This window comes from Bufo bufo, chromosome 2 (genome assembly GCF_905171765.1).
Source record: "Bufo bufo chromosome 2, aBufBuf1.1, whole genome shotgun sequence".
NCBI lineage: Eukaryota > Metazoa > Chordata > Amphibia > Anura > Bufonidae > Bufo > Bufo bufo.
In genome coordinates this window covers 279,220,401-279,237,610 of record NC_053390.1, presented here as the reverse complement: position 1 = coordinate 279,237,610, position 17,210 = coordinate 279,220,401, and the positions used below count along the sequence as shown (strand labels likewise).

General features: G+C 45.5%; 1 protein-coding gene across 2 annotated transcripts in view; it reads right to left on the bottom strand.

The window, feature by feature from the left end:
- Positions 1–17,210, bottom strand: part of TRPV4 (transient receptor potential cation channel subfamily V member 4) — a 110,511-nt gene that overhangs the window by 68,385 nt on the left and 24,916 nt on the right. For both annotated transcript variants that reach the window (XM_040416586.1, XM_040416585.1), the window contains exon 2: positions 6,189–6,584. In XM_040416586.1, coding sequence (XP_040272520.1) covers positions 6,189–6,568 — 380 coding nt within the window. In that variant the 5' untranslated portion in view covers positions 6,569–6,584. The remainder of the gene's footprint in view (positions 1–6,188; positions 6,585–17,210) is intronic.

Genomic DNA, 17,210 nt, shown 5'->3' with positions numbered 1-17,210 from the left:
AGTGCTGTTCTCACCTTCCAGTGCCTCCCGCATGCTAATGACCACTGCCATAATAGAAGCGGTCATTAGCATTTTCACAATATGTTCTGGCATCGGGCCATGAAACGATCCTGCGGGCAGCATACGGCCCTATAGAAATGAATGGGTCCCCTTGTGATCCGCAAATAAAGGTCATGTGAATGCATATCAAGTGCTATATTTCCTAACAGTGTCAGTGTCTGCAAGACTCTATGCATTGTGGTGCAAGACAGGTTAGCCCAGAGCAAAGCATATCAACATAGGGCTCTGACATTGCTGATAGAAGATGGGCAGAATGGGCCAGGCTAAGATTCAACCTCTTTAACCTTTCTTGTCTCCAGACTGTCGCCATTCATTAGACAATGTAGTTGGATCCTGCTAAAATTTAAAGGGATTATCTAATTTGTGTGATTTTTCCAGGACCTGTGACATGTCACCAAGCAGAATGTGACCCAGCTGTATCATGCTGCCTGGGGAGGCACACCTCTGCTGAAGCCAGTTATTGGCTGCAGCAGCACAGTTGACCATGTCCATAACCTGTCCGGATGTAAATAAGCCGGGGACCGTAAGATGAAGCATGACTCCTTAGGACATACAAGCTAGAAGTCATAACTAAACGGGGCAGCTTTAATTCATCTTCAAATCTGAAATTTCTATATTTCGGCTTTATTGCTGTTTGTCTTTTACAGAACATAATTGACACAGGGTCCATTAGGTCAAGAAAACGGAGAAAGTAAAGACATTTATCTATGCAAGTCCTAGACACATAGGTGGCCAATCTGGTTACAGGTTCATGTAAAATATAGAAATTCATTTCACTGCTGCAAAGAGACCAGCGGAAATGACTGCAAGGAAAATGCTCCCCACCCGTATAGGTCACATTCAGTTGAAAAGGGTGCACAGTCCCAGGTCTATTATTCTACAGACGAAGAGAAAACTGTTTCAGGAAAGACTACCAGCATTCTGTACAGTACAAGTCTGGAAAACTACACAGCGTTTCATGTGAGTCAGTGGAATAAGGTTATGACGGGAAGGGATCATAACTAGAGTTGAGCGAACACCTAGATGTTCGGGGAGTTCGGACGAACTTTAAAAAAAAGTTCGGGTTCGGGATCCGAACCCCATTGAAGTCAATGGGGACCCGAACTTCACTTTATTATTTTCCGTTATAACATGGCTATAATGGAAAATAATAGTATTCGCTTTTTCAGATCTGAGTTTTTACAATCGTGAAAACTCAGATCCGACAGTATATTCTAACACAGAGGCGTTCCCATAGTGATGGGGACGCTTCAAGTTACAATATACTAAGAACTGTGTACATTACTGCCCCCTGCTGCCTGGCAGCACCCGATCTCTTACAGGGGGCTGTGATCCGCACAATTAACCCCTCAGGTACCCCTCCTATTAAAATCATTGGTGTCCAGTGCGGCCCCCCCCCCACCCCTAATTAAAATCATTGGTGGCAGTGGCCACAGGTTAACAACCCCCCCATCATTGGTGGCAGCGGAGCGGCAGTTCTGATCGGAGTCCCAGTTTAATCGCTGGGGCTCCGATCGGTTACCATGGCAGCCAGGACGCTACTGCAGTCCTGGCTGCCATGGTTACTTAGCACTTTTAGCAGCATTATACTTCCGTGCGCTGTCTGTGGCTGGCCTGGCGCTCCTCCTACTGGTAAGTGACAGGTCTGTGCTATAAGCAATGCGCTGCACAGGCCTTTCTCTTACCAGTAGGAGGAGCGCCCGGCCGGCCACAGACAGCGCACGCAAGTATAATGCTGCTAAAAGTGCTAAGTAACCATGGCAGCCAGGACTGCAGTATCATCCTGGCTGCCATGGTAACCGATCGGAGCCCCAGCGATTAAAATGGGACTCCGATCGGAACTGCCGCTCCGCTGCCACCAATGATGGGGGAAGGGGGGGTGAGGGGGGTTGTTAACCAATGATTTTAATTAAAGGGGGAGAGGGGAGGCCGCAGTGGACACCAATGATTTTAATAGGGGAGGTGGGGGTGGGGGGGCCGCACTGGCCACCAATGATTTTAATACTGGGGAGGGAGGGGGGTCTGGCCCCTGCTGCCTGGCAGCACCAGATCTCTTACAGGGGGCTGAGATCCGCACAATTAACCCCTCAGGTGTGGCACCTGAGAGGTTAATTGTGCAGATCACAGCCCCCTGTAAGAGATCAGGTGCTGCCAGGCAGCAGGGGGCCGTTATGTCCACAGTTCTCAGTATATTCTAACTTGAACTGTCCCCATCACTATGGGAACGCCTCTGTGTTAGAATATACAAGCTAACTCAAATCCAATGGTATATTCTAACATGGAGGTGTTCCCATGGTGATGGGGACGCTTCAAGTTAAAATATACCATCGGATTGGAGAAAACTCTGATCCGAGGGTATATTAATATTACCCGAACTTTTACTGAAACGTTCGGGTGCCGAACACCGTAAAGTTCGGTACGAACCTGAACTTTACAGTTCGGGTTCGCTCAACCCTAATCATAACCCATTTAACAAATTAACATTCTCTATATCAATAGGGTTAGATACAGAAATATTGATTGATGTGAAATGAAGGCACAAGTAGGTAAAGGGATTTTCAGAGACATCATCATCAGTATCTGATTGCTGGGAGTCCGTCATCCAGGACACCCACCGATCAGCAGTTTGAGAAGGCACTGGCGCTCGCAGTAGTGTCATAGCCTTCTTGCACTTTTCCCTAGGCCATGTGACGTCACATTCATCTGTCACATGACCTAGGCGCAGCTCAGCCCATGAATGCAAGTACAGCCGCTATACAATGTACGGTGCTGTGTTTTTTGCAAGCGCAGTGGCGCTCACTGGACCTCCGGAGTATTCTAAAACAGTTTATTGCAGGGGTCCCGGGCGCTAGACCCCGAGTGATCAGATACTGATGACCTATTCAGAGGATAGGCCAGTTAAAAAGTCTTAGAAAACCCCTTTAAAGCTATTTCAGACAAACTGTATGTAATAACTCGCACTCTTGCTCCTTTACTAAAGGGAGGCTACAGCAGTTATGTGCAGGAGGCACAGCAAGATGCCTAACATGTTTCCTCATCCGTGCAGCTTTTGTAAAGTGTATTTAAAGAGAATCTCTCCTACTTGCAATGCTATTTTTTAACTTAAGCATCTACACCCAAAAGGTGGCCATTTGCATGGGGATCTCCTGACTGTCCCCTTAGGGGAAATGCTGTGGGGAAAGAGGGATCATGCACCGTCATATACCTTAGATAGCTATTGGCCAAATGCTCATTCCACCCACAGCTATTCCATACACAACCATGCTAGGCACAGCCGAGCATGCAAGTGTTCTCAATAGGGAGAGGGAAATAATTTACTGACAAACCTGGGGGGTATTTATCTACCTTGAAAACACAGAATCAGGCATGTTCATTCTGTCCTCCAACATCGGTCATGGAGGGAGAGTTGGGACAAAACAGATGATCATCTGGTGTCACCAAATCATTGGGTTCAAACAACGTTAGTCTAAAGTTTGTGGCCCCTTTTGTATTTTAACATGCTTGGTGCCTTGCTCCCACTGGAGATAAGCTGGAGTCAGATCACATGGCTGCAGTTAGAGATGAGCGAATCCAATCCAACGAAGTGGAATTCAATCCAAATTCCAAGATAAATTTGATTTGCAGAGAATTCCTTGTGCTTCGTGCTAGCGAATCAATTTAACCTGAAATAGTGTAAAAAAAATAAAAATAAAAATAAAAATGAAAAAAATCATACTTACCTGATGATGTCATCTTGGGCCACACAAGATTTTGCACCAGATCTTCAAGCACAATGGCGGCGGCCAGCCCATCGCAAGCAAATGGATGATTTAATCTTCGTTTCTGTAAATTTTACACTGCATTTCTTTTCTCAGATGGCGCAATCATGTATGAACGTGGCATCTGAGGGGTACAATGATGGGGAGCGGCGCTGTCACAGCTGTCATTGCAGCGGCTACTTACAAAAATAATGAAGCAGCCAAATCGAATTCTCCAAAACGTCACTCATCTCTAGTTGCAGCGTTATTCTCTGCCCATTCCCACTTGGCCTACTGTAGCCGAACATGCATGTGTATAGCGGAGCTGGGAGAAATAGTTGGACGTTTGATTTCAAAGGGACTTTTTATTATCTAGGGCTGTGATCGGACCAGAGCAGGAAATAAGGCTACTATCTAGTGTCAGGACATAGTGTGTATGGCGGCTGCGTGGTGGATGGCACCTGGAGCTGAAGAGGCCCAGTGACAGAGGAGCAGGGAATACTAGAAGGCAATTCATTTTTTATCTGGTCTGATGACCTATCCATAGTATAAGTCAGGCATGTCAACCTGCGGCCCTCCAGCTGTTGCAAAACTACAACTCCCACGATGCCCTTCTGTAGGATGATGGCTGTAGGCTGTCAGGGAATGATAGGAGTTGTAGTTTTGCAACAGCTGGAGGGCCACAGGTTGAGCATGCCTGGTATAAGTCATCAAAATCTGATGGGTGGGGTCCAACTCACAGCACACCTGCTGGTGCATGGACAAGCGCTGCAGCCTCTTCATAGGTCACCAATCACATTGCCATCCATTATATAGCGGCTGTATATTGCAGCTCAATTTGATACACCTGAATGGGACCGTGTCACAGTGGACTATATCATTTTTCCATGATTTTGTATATATCTGGTCAATGTGCTTTTATTAGTCAGTGTGTGTTGTATTAGATATTGGGGGTTGCAGTGATGGTCTTCACATCTCCCTGGTACCAGAGATAAGGTATGCTGATGACCTCTGTCATGTTAGGTTTGGGATCTCAACACTACTGCAGTGGTCTGGCCATGCTTCAAAGCATTCCTCTCCGCGGGGGTAGTAAACCCAGCCCCTGCTAGTACAGACAGGGGAGGGACGGATGCGTTTCTGGATATCTCGGAGACTGGAGGTGGTAGTCCATTGTTGGGAGGTGTGAGAACAAGCTGAGGCATTCTCTCCTCCTGGATTTGTTTCAATATGGGAACTTGGAATCCCTCCAACTTCATGTGTGGACTCCAATAAACTGCACACGGGTGACAACTTCTATTGCTCAGTGGTTATTTCGTGACAGACCGAGCTGCACAAATGCCAAGCGCAACCGTCCCTTCCAGCAGGAGTTGAACTCTGACAGATCAGGTATTAAATACCTGTTAATTTCTTAAGGATTTTTTTAAAATTATTTTTTCATGTTACTGTCTATATTTAAACAAAAATCCTGCAATGTTCACACTAGGCACTGAGCCTTATTATAGGCTCCCTGCAGAAATCACTTCTCAGTCATCTCATAATCATCACAGACAGGATTACAGTGAAATATAACACTGATATACAAATAACACAAAATCCACTATTCACACAGCTCACCTCCTTCCTTTACCTGCACATTGACTTTTGCACAATGCATGCCTAGAAAACTCTCCTATAGAAGTCAATGAACATCTCCAGACTACAGGTTCCTATGGTCCATGTGTTTTCTGTAAAGCACATCTCGGAATGCTTTTAAAAGGGCATCTGTTAACAGATTTGTACCTATGACACTGTCTGACCTGTTACATTTGCACTTGGCAGCTGAAGGCGTCTGTGTTGGTCCCATGTTCATATGTACCTGCCTCGCTGACAAAAATTATGTTTTATTATATGTAAATGAGCCTCCAGAAGCAACGGGGGCATTGCCATTACTCCTAGAGGCTCCGCTCTCTCTACAACTGCCATGCCCTCTGCACTTTGATTAACAGGGCAAGGCAGGTGTGATCACGTTTACAGTGCCTGGCCCTGTCAAGTAAAATGGGAGAGGGTGCGGCAATTGCAGAGAGCTTAACGGCAATTGGAGGCTCATTTTCATATATTAAAAAGTTAACTTTCTCGGCAATGCGGGTGCAAATGAACATGGGAACTCAGATGCCTTTAGCTGCCAAGTGCACATGTAACAGGTCAGCCAGTTTCATAGGTACAAATCTGCTGACAGATTCCCTTTAACAGCAGCTCAGGAGGTCGCCCTCGTAATCAATTACGGAAAACAGGATTTAAAAAAAGAAAATTAAAAAATCTAGATCAGAAAATAAAACATATAAAAAAAAAATCTAGGTGATACATTCCCTTTAAAACCACAGAGGTCTCCAGGAATAAGAGGTCATTACTTACTCTGCAAGTATCTTCTTTCGTCTACGCCGGTTTTCTGTAGGATGATGGTGATAAGTCCCATAATCAAACAATGAGTCCATAGGGGCTTTCTTTGGTGCCGGCACCACTGAAGACTCATAAATGGTTGATTCCAAAAGATCCATTGGATTTGAAATACCTTTTTTGAAAGCACCTTGAAATCTAATCCTAAGGTTTTGCTTGCCATCTGAAGAAGGCTGTGGAGTCCTATTCACCTCTGCGGGTACTGCCCCTTCTTCATTCTCAAACAAGTTGGCCAAGGAAGACAGAGGAAAATTCTCATTGTGTGTTGAGACGTCATCTCCTTGGCTGTCATCAATATCTAGAGCACTTTGTTTTTGGAGGGATGAGGTATCGGTCATACTTCACTTTCGATTCCTGGAGTAGAAAAAGACACTACTTATTCAAGAGAAATCATAAGAAACCAGTTATTTTAGGCGATATCATTAATATCCCAGTCATAGCCTATAAATGCAACCGGTCCGAGTTTAAGAAAAATGAATGTACTAATTTTAAAAGTCGACAGATGGATGCATCATGAAATTGTGCACTGAGATTGTTTGGGCAGACTGAGATATTACGCACCTAAACTAGCAGTATTACACTTGAATCTGCACGGGACAGTATACAGCACTATCGGGTGTAGCTAAAGGCTCATGGGCCCTGGTGCAAGAGTTCAGCTTGGGCCCCCCGTCCCTCAGTGCTTTGTGGAAGGGGCAGGGGAGCACATAGCCTTCCTGCAGCCTGAGGCAAACATTTGACCTAACCCCTTCCCTCCAGTCAGAGGTGTAACTTGAAGATTATGGGACCCAGGGCAAAATCTATAACAGAGCCCTCCCAGTGTGCACTTCTATATGAGGCACAAGGGTCTTTGGGTGATCTCAGGGTCCTGGGCCCGGTAGCGACTGCTACCTCTGCACCCCCTAAAGCTACGCCCCTGGACACTATTCTTCCGTTAGAACAGATAGACAGACAGAGGTAAAACTTTCAGATGATGGGTGATTGCACAGTAGTTTCCAGGCGAGTGTCTGAAAAAGTTGCCATTTTGCTAAGGCATTGCATAAATTTTTTAGAAAAACTAACCCTCACGCCACTCAACTCCCCTAACCAACGTGGAATGTGCTTTTTTCACTCTCCAAGATAGACCACAATAGACTTTATCTACCACTCTTCAGTATCTGTGCTTTATGCTTACACCAAATAATGTTTTACACTGAATAGCCATCCCATGTGCAAATAACACTGTCCATTTAATGTTAACAAAATGGTGCCATATAGTGCTCAAACAATACTGCCACAAACGACATCTCATTACCATGGCAAGCAGGATTACAATGACAGACAACACCCATAAACACACACACACTACAACCAGAGAATAAAAACAGAATAGAAAAAGTTGTGTGTGTCATGATCTGGTTTTAAGAAGTAAAAAAAATAAAGAGGATTCATTTCCTTTAATACACAGAGCTGGAATACTACCAAAATATAGGGCCTAAAGTAAGCTTCCATGCAGTGTAAACACAATACCACTAGTCAGTGGTGCCACATGGAATGTAGCACATAAAAGGGGATTGGCGCAGGGTGTCACGTACTGTACTGCGGTCTTTCTACCTGTGCCAGGATGAGCTGCTCCTCTGGACACCAGATGCAGATGCTCCACTTTGTTTTCTGGTACAGTCGGTATGTGTTAAGGTACAGAGACACGTCGAGGTTTCCTTATGCAGTTTTGAAAGCCAATATTAGCAGTGGATGATAAAAGGAGAGAAAGTATAGATATGGACAGATACGAATTCTCTTTTTTTTTTATTCACTCCTGGTTTTGGCTTCCAAAACTGCATCAGGAAACTTGACCCTTAAAGGGGTTGTCAAAGTTATATTTATTGATGATCTATCCTCAGGATAGGTCATCAATATCAGATTCGCTGGGGTTCAACACCCGGCACCCCCGCCGATCAGCTGTTTGAAGAGAAGGCGCGCACCGTGCCATCGCCGCCTCCTCTTCACTGCTTACCTTCTAGCCATTGCATCTGCAGCAGTGAGCAGGTGTAATTACACCCAAGCCGTCCCATTCATTTCAATGGTATGGATCGCTTCTATACAGACAACCCCTTTAACCTCCTCAGGACCGCCGTACGCAGGATTGCGTCTTTGCGGCGGTCCTGTTGTTCTGGGTGGACGCGCCGGTGCGTCCTCTCGCGAGACGCGAGATTTCGTGCATTGCCGGCCCGCGCATGCGCATCGCGGGCCGGCAAAAGTTAAAGAAGTATTTTGTCACCAGCCTGCCAGCAACGATCATTGGCTGGCAGGCTGGCGATTTTCAAAAAATCAAATCAGAAGCCAGATAACAGATCATATTAGTAAATATGATCTGTTATATGGCTTCTCTGCTTCTCTGCTGGTCCTTTTCGTCGGTTGGATCCAGCAGAGAAGCAGAGATCACTGTGAGTACCCACCAACACTACACCTTAGCCCCTGATCACCTTCCATCACCCCCATCATCCTAATTAACCCCTTGATCGCCCCCTGTCAATCACTTAGTGAAAGACAAAAAGTGATCAGTGTAAACTGTCACTTTTTTTTCCCACTAGTATTGGCTGTTAGGTTTTAGGGATAGTTTAGGCCCCTTGGTTAGGTAGTTAGCGTCAGTTAGCGCCCAGCCCACCGCACCGCAGTCACTTTTATTCGCTGTTTAGCGTATCGCTAATCAGCATTTGTACTTTTATAGTATCTGTAAGTGATCAAAACTGATCACGGTCAGATCTATAATTGTATTAGTGTCACTTTAATTCGCCCTCCACTCAAAACGCAGTGTTTGCCCGATCAGGCCTGATCGGTCGCCCACACGTGCGTTCACCCACGCCCGCCCCACCGCAGTGACAAAAAAAAATTTGTTTTTTGATCACTGCACATTCACTTTACACGCACTGCGGCGATAAAAAAATCAGTTTTGATATTTTTTAATCAACCGCAGCGGCCTCCGGTACTTCGCTAGCCTCCCCTTTGTAAGACAGGCTTGCTTTTTTTCTTGGGTAGTCTCAGGGAATACCCCTAAATTTAGTAGTCCAAAATGTCAAACAGGGGGTATTCTTCTGAAGAGGCCTACAGGATTCTGACCCAGTCGGATGAGGAGTGGGAACCCTCATCTGACGAATCTAGCGGGTCAGAATATGAACCTGTGGAAAGCAGTGGCTCTCTGACCCAAAGTTCGGACGAGGAGGTGGAGGTCCCTGGCAGCACCAGGCGTACCCGGCCCCGTGTCGCTAGACCACAGGTTATGCAGGATCCGCTTCAAGAGCAGCAGAGTGGGGCTGTCGCTGCCGGATCACGTGGTGAGGCATACACCAGCAGCGCAGCCCTTCCTGGACCTAGTACCAGCACTGCCGTACAACATGGTGACGTGGCGAGCACCAGAAGGGCAGTTGAAGCTGGTACGGTGGCACGTGCACTAGTTACCCCGTCGCAGCCACCGCGCAGACAGGCCCGTAGAGCCCCTAGAATCCCTGAGGTGCTGGCAAACCCTGATTGGCAGTCACCAACTTCAGCCGCACCTGTAGTTCCCCCTTTCACCTCCCAGTCTGGAGTTCGGGTTGAGACGGCTCAAATCGGTTCGGCCCTGGGATTTTTTGAGCTGTTCTTGACTGCGGAGCTCTTGGACTTAGTCGTGGCAGAGACAAACCGGTATGCCACACAATTTATATCCGCCAACCCGGGAAGCTCTTATGCCCAGTCTTTCCGGTGGAAACCAGTCCAAGTTTCCGAACTTAAAATTTTTCTGGGCCTTCTCCTCAACATGGGTCTAACTAAAAAGCATGAATTGCGGTCATATTGGTCCACGAACCCGATTCATCACATGCCCATGTTCTCTGCTGCTATGTCCAGGACACGATTTGAGACCATCCTGCGTTTCCTGCACTTTAGCGACAACACCACCTCCCGTCCCAGAGGCCACCCAGCTTTTGACCGGCTCCACAAAATTCGGCCCCTCATAGACCATTTCAACCAGAAATTTGCAGATTTGTATACCCCCGAGCAAAACATCTGCGTAGACGAGTCCCTAATACATTTTACCGGGCGCCTTGGCTTCAAACAATACATCCCAAGCAAGCGTGCCCGGTATGGGGTCAAATTGTATAAGCTCTGTGAAAGGGCCACAGGCTATACCCACAAATTTCGGATCTATGAGGGAAAAGATCAGACCCTGGAGCCGGTCGGTTGCCCTGACTACCTGGGGAGCAGTGGTAAGACAGCCTGGGACTTGGTGTCACCCTTATTCGGCAAGGGGTACCATCTTTATGTGGACAATTTTTACACAAGTGTGGCCCTCTTTAGGCATTTGTTTCTAGAACGGATTTGCGCCTGTGGCACCGCGCGAACTAGTCGCGTGGGCTTCCCCCAACGGCTTGTAACCACCCGTCTTGCAAGGGGGGAGAGGGCTGCCTTGTGTAACGAAGAACTGCTCGCGGTGAAATGGAGAGACAAGCGTGACGTTTACATGCTCTCCTCCATTCACGCAGACACGACAATCCAAATTGAAAGGGCAACCCGTGTCATTGAAAAGCCCCTCTCAGTCCACGACTATAATGCGCTCATGGGAGGGGTGGACTTCAATGACCAGATGTTGGCTCCCTATTTAGTTTCCCGCAGAACCAGACGCTGGTATAAGAAGGTGTCTGTATATTTAATTCAATTGGCTGCCTATAATAGTTTTGTTCTCTACAGTAAGGCTGGGAGAACAGGATCCTTCCTCAAATTCCAGGAAGAGATCATCGAGAACCTCATTTATCCGGGAGGTTCCGTGGCCCCATCCACCAGTGTAGTTAGCCGTCTACACGAGCGACATTTCCCCAGTGTCGTTGCTGGTACCTCAACCCAACCGCCACCCCGAAAAAAATGTTGTGTCTGTAGCAGGAGTGGAATAAGGCGTGACACCCGCTATTTCTGTCCTGACTGTCCGGACCACCCTGCCCTATGCTATGGTGAGTGTTTCCGGAAGTACCACACACAGGTACACCTAGCATAGGGATCACATCTCACCAGGACAGGCACACAGGGCTATTAGGGCCCTTTCTCTCACAGCTGCTGCAAACCTCTCCTTTCACCTGGGATAAAGTGCATAACGTACTTCGCCACATCTTTGGGCGATTTGCGCTTTGCACATTGTCCCATGGGGAAGGAGAGGTTTGCTCTATAAAGGTAAAAAAAACTAAACAAAAAAAAAAATACCGGTAAGTAAAAAAGTTAAACGTTCAGTTAAAAAAGTTTAAAAAAAGTTTCTATGTTCTGTTCAACAGTTAATAAAGTTATTGCATTGCGGCCTGGTTTTTTCTTTTTTGTTTTGTTTTTTTTACCTTCCAGGTGGACCAACCGATCGACCAGCTGCAGCACTGATGTGCATTCGGACAGAAGCATTGCGCTGCTGTCAGATTACACGCAAGTCGGTGTATGCGGCGCTGCAAGACGAGATTTCTCCTCTGCAGTAAAAGATACGTTTGCCGAGGCATATGAGCTGAGGAGGTGGCGGTGTTCATATACTTTGGCAAACACTTTGTATATATAAAAAAAAAAAATCCCGGCAATGATTTATTCATCCACATCGATTGATGTGAATGGAGAAATCTGGTTTGCCAGGGCATACGAGCTGAAGTGGGTATGGATGTTGGGCGGAGCTCCTATGTCCTGGCAGACGCCTTTCCCCTCCTTTTTCTTTTTTTGGCAGAGATTTTTTCATCCACATTGATCGATGCGAATGAAGAAATCTGTGCCGTTCATTTTTTTCTTTCAGCCCAGAGGCTGAACGGAAAAAAAAAATCTCATTACCCGTATGCTCAATATAAGGAGAATAGCAGAAACTCCTAATGCTGGGCATACATGTAATGATTGCGGAGACCCTCAAATGCCAGGGCAGTACAAACACCCCACAAATAACACCATTTTGGAAAGAAGACACCCCAAGGTATTCGCTGAGGGGCATATTGAGTCCATGAAAGATTGAAATTTTTGTTCCAAGTTAGCGGAAAGGGAGACTTTGTGAGAACAAAATCCAAAAAAATCAATTTCCGCTAACTTGTGCCAAAATTTTTTTTTTTCAATGAACTCGCCATGCCCCTCATTGAATACCTTGGGGTGTCTTCTTTCCAAAATGGGGTCACATGTGGGGTATTTATACTGCCCTGGCATTTTAGGGGCCCCAAAGCGTGAGAAGAAGTCTGGTATCCAAATGTCTAAAAATGCCCTCCTAAAAGGAATTTGGGCCCCTTTGCCCACCTAGGCTGCAAAAAAGTGTCACACATGTGGTATCTCCGTATTCAGCAGAAGTTGGGGAATATGTTTTGGGGTGTCATTTTACATATACCCATGCTGGGTGAGATAAATATCTTGGTCAAATGCCAACTTTGTATAAAAAAAATGGGAAAAGTTGTCTTTTGCCAAGATATTTCTCTCACCCAGCATGGGTATATGTAAAATGACACCCCAAAACACATTCCTTACCTTCTCCTGAGTACGGAGATACCAGATGTGTGACACTTTTTTGCAGCCTAGCTGGGCAAAGGGGCCCACATTCCAAAGAGCACCTTTCAGATTTCACAGGTCATTTACCTACTTACCAGACATTAGGGCCCCTGGAAAATGCCAGGGCAGTATAACTGCCCCACAAGTGACCCCATTTTGGAAAGAAGACACCCCAAGGTATTCCGTGAGGGGCATGGCAAGTTCCTAGAATTTTTTATTTTTTGTCACAAGTTAGTGGACAATGATGATTTTTTTTTTTTTTTTTTTTTTCATACAAAGTCTCCTATTCCACTAACTTGTGACAAAAAAAAAAAATTTCCATGAACTCACTATGCCCATCAGCGAATACCTTGGGGTCTCTTCTTTCCAAAATGGGGTCACTTGTGGGGTAGTTATACTGCCCTGGCATTCTAGGGGCCCAAATGTGTGGTAAGGAGTTTGAAATCAAATTCAGTAAAAAATGACCTGTGAAATCCGAAAGGTGCTCTTTGGAATATGGGCCCCTTTGCCCACCTAGGCTGCAAAAAAGTGTCACACATCTGGTATCTCCGTACTCAGGAGAAGGTGGGGAATGTGTTTTGGGGTGTCATTTTATATATACCCATGCTGGGTGAGAGAAATATCTTGGCAAAAGACAACTTTTCCCATTTTTTTATACAAAGTTGTCATTTGACCAAGATATTTATCTCACCCAGCATGGGTATATGTAAAAAGACACCCCAAAACACATTCCTCAACTTCTCCTGAGTACGGCAATACCACATGTGTGACACTTTTTTGCAGCCTAGGTGGGCAAAGGGGCCCATATTCCAAAGAGCACCTTTCAGATTTCACTCGTCATTTTTTACAGAATTTGATTTCAAACTCCTTACCACACATTTGGGCCCCTAGAATGCCAGGGCAGTATAACTACCCCACAAGTGACATGTAAGAGAAGGAGAAAGACAGGAGGCAGCGCCTCGTGTGTAGAACCGTATGATAATATTAAAAACAACAATGCACTGATTGTGCTTACCGTATTGGGTTGTGAGGAGACACAACTCCTATGAATCGCTTATGCTGGTAAAAGCCCGTCCAGCTTGCGGGGATGACTGCTGCTGCTGCCCAGGTTCTTACCCGTTTTCGTGGAGCACGATATCCGGGGTATGGAGAATAGTGGATAGGTATAAAAAATGAACCTTATAAAAAGCGGCGCTGCTGCAGAAGACAGGACTCAAATAGATAAAATAAAGTGGGTCTTTATTTATATTGGTCTACGCGTTTCAGGGGCGGACTGCCCCCTTCATCAGGACAATATGTCATTACATTGTGGGTGTGAACATTATGACTTTTTATATCTTGGCAAAAGACAACTTTTCCCATTTTTTTATACAAAGTTGTCATTTGACCAAGATATTTATCTCACCCAGCATGGGTATATGTAAAAAGACACCCCAAAACACATTCCTCAACTTCTCCTGAGTACGGGGATACCAGATGTGTGACACTTTTTTGCAGCCTAGGTGGGCAAAGGGGCCCATATTCCAAAGAGCACCTTTCGGATTTCACTCGTCATTTTTTACAGAATTTGATTTCAAACTCCTTACCACACATTTGGGCCCCTAGAATGCCAGGGCAGTATAACTACCCCACAAGTGACCCCATTTTGGAAAGAAGAGACCCCAAGGTATTCGCTGATGGGCATAGTGAGTTCATGGAAGTTTTTATTTTTTGTCACAAGTTAGTGGAATATGAGACTTTGTATGAAAAAAAAAAAAAAAAAAAAAATCATCATTTTCCACTAACTTGTGACAAAAAATTAAAAATTCTAGGAACTCGCCATGCCCCTCACGGAATAGCTTGGGGTGTCTTCTTTCCAAAATGGGGTCACTTGTGGGGTAGTTATACTGCCCTGGTATTCTAGGGGCCCAAATGTGTGGTAAGGAGTTAGAAATCAAATTCTGTAAAAAATGATGAGTGAAATCCGAAAGGTGCTCTTTGGAATATGGGCCCCTTTGCCCACCTAGGCTGCAAAAAAGTGTCACACATCTGGTATCTCCGTACTCAGGAGAAGGTGGGGAATGTGTTTTGGGGTGTAATTTATATATACCCATGCTGGGTGAGAGAAATATCTTGGCAAAAGACAACTTTTCCCATTTTTTTATACAAAGTTGTCATTTGACCAAGATATTTATCTCACCCAGCATGGGTATATGTAAAAAGACACCCCAAAACACATTCCTCAACTTCTCCTGAGTACGGGGATACCAGATGTGTGACACTTTTTTGCAGCCTAGGTGGGCAAAGGGGCCCATATTCCAAAGAGCACCTTTCGGATTTCACAGGTCATTTTTTACTGAATTTGATTTCAAACTCCTTACCACACATTTGGGCCCCTAGAATGCCAGGGCAGTATAACTACCCCACAAGTGACCCCATTTTGGAAAGAAGAGACCCCAAGGTATTCGCTGATGGGCATAGTGAGTTCATAGAACTTTTTATTTTTTGTCACAAGTTAGTGGAATATGAGACTTTGTAAGAAAAAAAAAAAAAAAAAAAATCATCATTTTCCGCTAACTTGTGACAAAAAATAAAAAGTTCTATGAACTCACTATGCCCCTCAGCGAATACCTTAGGGTGTGTACTTTCAGAAATGGGGTCATTTGTGGGGCGTTTGTACTGTCTGGGCATTGTAGAACCTCAGGAAACATGACAGGTGCTCAGAAAGTCAGAGCTGCTTCAAAAAGCGGAAATTCACATTTTTGTACCATAGTTTGTAAACGCTATAACTTTTACCCAAACCATTTTTTTTTTACCCAAACATTTTTTTTTTATCAAAGACATGTAGAACTATAAATTTAGAGCAAAATTTCTATATGGATGTCGTTTTTTTTGCAAAATTTTACAACTGAAAGTGAAAAATGTCATTTTTTTGCAAAAAAAATCGTTAAATTTCGATTAATAACAAAAAAAGTAAAAATGTCAGCAGCAATGAAATACCACCAAATGAAAGCTCTATTAGTGAGAAGAAAAGGAGGTAAAATTCATTTGGGTGGTAAGTTGCATGACCGAGCAATAAACGGTGAAAGTAGTGTAGGTCAGAAGTGTAAAAAGTGGCCTGGTCTTTCAGGGTGTTTAAGCACTGGGGGCTGAGGTGGTTAAAGTTCCTGTCCTCAAAATTGAAAACTGCTCACCAGCTTTTAGCAGCGATGTCCGATATATATGTTATGGCGTGCTTTATCTGTATTAGTAGTGTGATTAATCTTGTTTTTTTCTATACATGGTGGTCCTGGATGCGATTGCTAAGTTTCTTCTAGCTATGGTCTCGAGTTACAATGGTCGCCCCAGAACATATTAATATTGTAAGTGTCCATTCACACGTCCGTGAATGTGTCCAGACCCGTTCCGCTAATTGTGGAACGGGTGCGGAGCCATTCATTCTCTATGGGGCAGGAATGAATGCGGACAGCACACAGTGTGCTGTCCACATCTGCCTTTCCGGAGCGTGGCCCCGAACTTCCGGTCTGTGGCTCCAGAAAAAAATAGAACATGTCCTATTCTTGTCAGGACAAGAATAGACAGTTCTATGGGGGGTGCCGGCCGGGTGTATTGCGGATCCGCAATTCACTACAGACGTGTGAATGGACCCTAACTTGAGAGATCACTGTGTTTAAAGGGGTCGTCTAGGCTACAGATAAAATCGATGACCTTTCCTCAGGATAGGTCAACAATATAAGCACCCTCCTCCAACCAGATGTTTTAAGGAGCTGCGTCCTCTTTAATGTTTACTTCCACTCCCCGCCCCCCTTGTAGTGATAGTGCAATGTAGTTGCAGCAGCCCGCCCCATACAATTGCAGGCACATAATGCCATACATGTACAGCATTAGGGCTACTTTCACACTAGCGTTCGGGTGTCCGCTCGTGCGCACCGTTTGAAGGGGCTCACGAGCGGTCCTGAACGCAGCCGCCCGGCCCTGATGCATTCTCTATGGAGGCGGATCCACTGAGAATGCATCCGCCTGCCAGCGCTCAGCCTCCGCTCAGTGAGCGGACACCTGAAGGCTGCTTGCAGCGTTCGGGTGTCCGCCTGGCCGTGCGGAGGCGAGCGGATCCGTCCAGACTTACAATGTAAGTCAATGGGGGCGGATCCGCTTGAAGATGACACCATATGGCTCAATCTTCAAGTGGATCCGTTCCCCATTGACTTACAATGTAAAGTCTGAACGGATCCGCTCAGACAACTTTCACACTTAGAAAATTTTCTAAGTTTTAATGCAGACGCATCCGTTCTGAACGGATGCGAACGTCTGCATTATCGGAGCGGATCCGTCTGATGAAACATCAGACGGATCCGCTCCGAACGCTAGTGTGAAAGTAGCCTTATGCGTTAAGCGGTTAAACAGTACTACTACAGTATGCACGTAATCTACATGCAGTAAATACACTTATTTCCTGCACCAAGGAGGAGTTGTTGGGTTGGAATCAGCGGAGGTCCGAGTGTCAAGACCCCT